This window comes from Medicago sativa, chromosome 6, assembly GCF_051527215.1.
Source record: "Medicago sativa cultivar Bolivia chromosome 6, Bolivia_mono, whole genome shotgun sequence".
Taxonomy (NCBI): Eukaryota; Viridiplantae; Streptophyta; class Magnoliopsida; order Fabales; family Fabaceae; genus Medicago; species Medicago sativa.
In genome coordinates, this window is record NC_140754.1 from 97,326,665 (window position 1) to 97,332,664 (window position 6,000).

General features: G+C 30.8%; 1 protein-coding gene across 1 annotated transcript; it reads left to right on the forward strand.

Moving 5' to 3' along the window:
• The first annotated feature begins 3,080 nt into the window (after positions 1-3,080).
• On the forward strand, positions 3,081-5,284 carry LOC146918692 (transcription factor MYBS3-like). Its single transcript, XM_085720306.1, has 3 exons — positions 3,081-3,461; positions 3,743-3,939; positions 4,784-5,284. The coding sequence occupies exons 1-3, from the start codon at positions 3,176-3,178 to the stop codon at positions 5,186-5,188; spliced, it is 888 nt and encodes a 295-aa protein (XP_085576432.1). The 5' UTR covers positions 3,081-3,175; the 3' UTR covers positions 5,189-5,284.
• Positions 5,285-6,000: the final 716 nt, after the last annotated feature.

The window sequence follows — 6,000 nt, forward strand, 5'->3', positions numbered from 1 at the left end:
GTATCCATAGTACAGTTGGTAATGTGATTATATGTGTGTGAGGGGTCGCTGGTTCGATTCATGCCTTGCTTGATTTTGTTATTTTTTTTTGTTTAACTCATCTTTTCTTCTTCGCCCGTCAACTGTAAAACGGGTCGTTTTGACCCGCGATTTGACCCGACCTGATCTCCCTTGTTACGCAATGAAATTCAAATTTTTTTACATAGTTTTGATCGGGATTGAAAGGGAAGTAGAAAGGACATACTTCTTTTTCAAATACACAAACCAATTGCAGATAATTTTTTTAAGGTTCTGGCAAGAAAAAAATCTATTAAACATATGAGTATCAACGTTTTACACAGTAATTTCATACGAGTTTCAATTGAACATTCAATACATTCAATAGCAAATGAGTATCAACGTTGGACGGCGACGGCGCGGCGAACTGACGGCGGCGGAGCGGTGAAGTCAGCCATTGAGTTGTGAAATGGAAGAAGAGAGGTGAGTGTACTGATAGAGAGGAGAGAGAATTGTAAACTAATGGAAAATCAAATGCAGAGTGTGTATGATATGTTTTGGTTGAGTATGGAGAGGTGCATGTGCTCACTTGATGAGGTGGAATAAATCCAATCCATTGAGTCAATCTCACCATTAAAAAAAACTCCCTCATGCAATGAGGGACCTAAACGCTACCTCATGTTAGACTTCCCCATTTTTAGGATATGAAATCTCAAAAGTTTGTACTTTGAAGATAGAAAAATAAACTTTTGCAACCAGAAAAACAAAGACACTTGAAGTGGAAAGTTCTTTGATAGCACTAATAAATATATTTTTATATAGATATATATAATACTCTTCAATGATATTGAAAGTAGTGAAGACTAACAAAAAAATTAGAAAGAATAAACAAACATAGTCATATAGTAGTATCTAATCAGTATTAGTCTCTTCCCTCACAAAAAAGATTCCTTCTCATGTAAGGCCAAATGGGTATTAAATAGATGACCTATAATTTCCTTTGTACAAATAATTAAAAGACTAAACAATGCTCAACTTGACTTGCAATACAAGTTGTATTAATAAATTTGGACTGAAATTCTTAAGAAAGTTAGCTCAAATAATATAATAACAAAAACATTAATTAACAATTAAAGTATCACTAACTAAGCTAGGTAGGACCAAATATGTGATTGTATATAAAAAAAAAGGACAAAAGATATGTGACATGGTAAGATTAAGATGAATATGTCCGTGAGCGTAACTCAGTTGGTAAGGACAATACATAATACATGCAGGTCGAACTCCAAACACCATACTTCTCTACATTTAAAATGTGTGAGCTCCAGTCATTAAGTCACTTGAAGAGAAAAAAAAAGATTAAGATGGATATATAACTATCCCAAAATGTGAATATTTGATATATTATACCATATTGAACATGAATGTTCTATATCCTTATCCTTTTTACCAATGAATCTAAGATTTTAATTATGTGGGAACTCACCTTTAGCAAAGCCATGTTGTATGGTGATTTTAAAAACATGATGTGATATGTCCAATATGGTATCTACCATCCGGGCCCCTTTTCTTTCTCTTAATCAAAATGATAATTACTATAATGATGGATAATTGAATGATCTAATCTAATTATAATTAGCTGTCTTTAATGATTCATCATATGGATTATTGATTAGATTTCATGTCAATCAAATGAAAGTGATTATGAACAACATTTCTATCTTGTCTTGTAAAAAGTGGTATTCTATTTCTAATTTCTATCAAATGTTTGAATAAAGAGAAGTACCCCATTTAAGGGTTTAATCTTGCCTTCCAGAAAGCAAGATTATTACTTTGGATTCTGACTTTGAATAACATCTCAAAAGGAATAGTTTCTCCATATAGATTTTTTAAGAACCACATTATCTCAATTTGAAACATTCAAATCTAAGATCGGTGAAAGAAAAAATGTACAAAATTTGATTGTCACGTCCTTGTCACGTTTTTCTAATAATACAAGATAGGGATATCCTTATACATATGTACCTTTAGTAATTTCCATGGCAAGTAATAGTGGTTGAATGATACGAATTTCAAAGTAATTCTTTTCTATGATATTTCTATTTTTCCCTAAAGTCATACATATAGATCACATATATGATAGACCGACATCCCAAAGATTGGAGGGGAAGGGAATTCTGACCTTATCTGTCTTTTACTTAATAACTTCCTTGATGTTTGACAATACGTTTGGGACCAACAAATACAAATTCATAGGTACGTGTGTTTATAATTTTTTTATTTTGGTGAAAACATGTATTTATAATATTTACGAATGTAAAATCTTGTTTATAACTAGAATATCTCCTTTTTTGACAAGGTATCTAGAGTGACGTCTAATTCCTGGAGGCATCTTAATATATGCTCATAAATACATATCCACCGAAAATACATACACCCTCCGGTCACTAATATAAGCAAAAAATTACTTTTTAGATACATTCAATTAATGATGTATGTGACATATAATAAAGACCACATACATCATTAATTGAATGTATCTAAAAAGTGGAATTTTGCTTATATTAGTGACCGGAGGGTGTATATATATTTGGTTAAGTGTTATGTATGAATAAAACATACTTTAATAACAATCATTGCTCTAAGTAGTAAGGAATTTGGGTTCTGATAGTAAAAACTTAATTATAATATGGTAACTAAAAAAACTTTAATAAAGTGCACACTCCAAAATCCAAAAATATTTTTTAATTGATAATTTTTTTTTTTGTGTGTGTGTGACAGAATTATGATTTGACAAAAAGAAGGAAAGAGGAAAATCAGGTGAATTTAATGTGGTGTGTATTAGTATAGTCCATACACAAGTACTTACAAATAAGATAAGGTATCTATATATCCTTGTGATCTAGTATTTCTAATGCTTAAAAAAAGTTTTGAAAAAAAAAAATCAATTATAAAAAGTATCCACATTGAATAAACTATGTCCAACCAATTAAATAGTGTTGGTGTGCGTCCAATTTTCACAAATTCCACCGCTCACACCCATCAATCATCATATATATCACCAGACACATAAGTTCTTTTGTGTTGGATCTCTAATTTCAATTTCTCCCTCTAAGAGACAATAAACACAAGTTTGGTATTCTAGTTTTTAAGGTTAAGGTTTGTGTCGGTTCAAAAAATGGGCAGAAAGTGCTCACATTGTGGAAACATAGGCCATAATTCAAGGACTTGTAATTCATTAAGAGGAAGTAGTAGTTTTGTTGGAGTTAGACTTTTTGGTGTTCAACTTGATTTATCTTCTTCTTGTGTTTCCATGAAAAAGAGTTTTAGCATGGATTCTTTTCCTACTTCATCTTCTTCTCCTACTTCTTCCTTTTCTTCTTCAAGATTATCCATTGATGATAGAGCCTCTATTGGTTATCTTTCAGATGGCCTCATAGTTCGTACACAAGAAAGGAAAAAAGGTATATATATTGTAATATATTTGTAAATTTTTAATTTAGAATCAAATTTTATCAAGACATCGGTGCAGGATACGCAGGGATACGGCACGTCATCCATTTTGAAGTATCTAGGCTTCAGATGCTATGATGTATTTATTATGAAGGCATTTTATTACTATTTACTTTCTTTGTTATCAATCAATTGTAGCTAGTTCATCTATGATTTTAAATCATTGATTTAGAATGTTAAATAAAATTAACATCTAACAAGTTTGTTGAAATTTTGTTGTTTTATTAATTAGGAGTTCCATGGACAGAAGAAGAGCATAGAAAATTCCTTGTTGGACTTGAGAAGCTTGGAAAGGGAGATTGGAGGGGTATCTCTAGAAACTATGTGACTACAAGAACACCAACACAAGTTGCAAGCCATGCTCAAAAGTATTTTATTCGACTTGCTACCTTGAACAAGAAGAAGAGACGTTCAAGTCTCTTTGACATGGTATATAATATATAATATTTCATGATCAACTAACTAGTACTCCTTTCTTAATTTATATATAAAAAAACTTCTTTCTTAATTAATCACCTCATGACCTTAAATTCAATGAAATGCATACTTCTTGTTTATTCATATTATAAAAAGTCTCACATTTGATGAAATAAAGTCTATAAAAGAGTTCATATGTGGGAAAAATTTCTACTTTATATGCCCGCCCATTTTGTATAAGTTTTTTTTTTGTTCTATTCCCTCTGATTTCTTAAAAAGCACACCACTTCGAATTGGAAAGGCACGAACGCGTTTGGATGTATAATTCGGAAAAAATGTGTTTTTTCCGTCTAAATGAGTAAATTCAAACGTGAGTGGTTTTTAAGAATCATGGTGGCCAAAGAATCTTCTTTTTATAATTGTTGAATTAGGCACAACCCAAATTCTAAAATAACATCATAACCTATCAAAAAATTATTAGGTCACTCGTTATCAGATCACTCGAGTCATGTTTGAGATGTTCAATCTTTAGACATAAATCGTTATAAGATCACTCGAGTCATGCTTGAGATGTTCAATCTTAGACATAAAGGATGTGTTAAGAGTCTCAAACGTGTTTAGTAAACAACTTGATTTTTGATATACAAACACATTTGTTCGATGACAAATAAAAAACGTCAAATGTCGGTGAAATTAGTCCTTATCGAGACCACTTTAACTGACATTTAATATTTTGTCAAAATCTTAGATATTTTTCGTTTTTCAATAATGTTTTTTTCCTTCTCAAAAGACCAATTTGGATATTTGCATTTTACATTAATCTCTTAAATTGAATGATATTGTTGAATATGTTTAGGTTGGTAGTGGCAAGACAAACAAAGCAGTTGATCCAAATAACAGCTCAAAAAGCAAGTCAGGTGATTCAGTTTGTAGACATGATGATCATGAAGTTGAGAAGGATGGAACTTTGTCACTACTAATAAACTCACTTCAACAACAAACCAAATCAGATTATTATGATATGCAAAAAATTGAAGATGTTGAAGTTGAAGATGATTCTGAAGAAGCAGAACATAAAGATGTGCCAGATTGGCTACATCCTCTAACAAAGTCTTTAAATATGACATTGGTGATACCAAATTCTTCTAATGTAGCAGCACCTGATCTTGAGCTAACTCTGGCAGGGTCCAATTCAAATAACATGGAACAAGATAAAACATCCCCAAGTTCATTTCTTATTGGGCCAATTAGTGTGACTTAATTAGCTTAAACTATTATAAAAAGTTTATATATTACTCCTTTATGTATGCAACTTTTCAAGAAATTTTTTGTTTCTATTTACATGTCATTTTTCAAAGTGCAGTGCAACGTTAACTATTGTTTTGACGATAATAGTTCGAACTATGGATGCAAAGAAAGAAATAAGTGGAATGGAATGAAATAATATATAATTAAGAGTGTTATGAAAAAATGAAAATAATTTCATTTATGATAACATAATTTTAAAGCAACGGTTAAAAGGAAATAGAATGAGTATTGCTTAGAGAGGTGTACTCTTTTGTATCATTTATTTGTCGACTATATCTCAACGATCATACAGAAGGTCGTTTGATCTGATAAAATTTGTCGACTATATCTCAACGATCATGAAGAATGTCATTTGATTAGATCAAAGGAACACTTTTTTATTTATGTTAATGTTAATTATTTAGGCACTAATCTAAGCATTAATTAATTAAAACCCCATTAATTGAACCGAAAAAAAAACAAGCAAAGACCTACAAATCATGGTTCAATTGGTTGAACCAATTGAACCAAATAACAAATAAATAAATATATTAAGAAAATGCAAAAACATAAAACCGATTAAATCAACTGTAATTCAACTATTTCAACTTCGATAAATTCCACTATGATTCAATCAAGATCAAACCAATCAACGAATTAATCGATCAATTGATTGAGCCGGTTGGTTCAATACAATGTTTAAAACATTGTTGCAAAGCTTAGCATAAAACTTATTTTAGTTTTTTATTCGATCAATGTTAATATTATGTTGAGTGAGGATTGAAC

What these genes read in the sequence shown, in the direction of transcription:
- LOC146918692 (XM_085720306.1), top strand. Translation starts at nt 3,176, where the DNA reads ATGGGCAGAAAGTGCTCACATTGTGGAAACATAGGCCATAATTCAAGG. An exon ending in TACACAAGAAAGGAAAAAAG is followed by an intron (nt 3,462 to 3,742) that starts GTATATATATTG and finishes TTTATTAATTAG; the next exon opens with GAGTTCCATGGACAGAAGAA. An exon ending in GTTCAAGTCTCTTTGACATG is followed by an intron (nt 3,940 to 4,783) that starts GTATATAATATA and finishes GAATATGTTTAG; the next exon opens with GTTGGTAGTGGCAAGACAAA.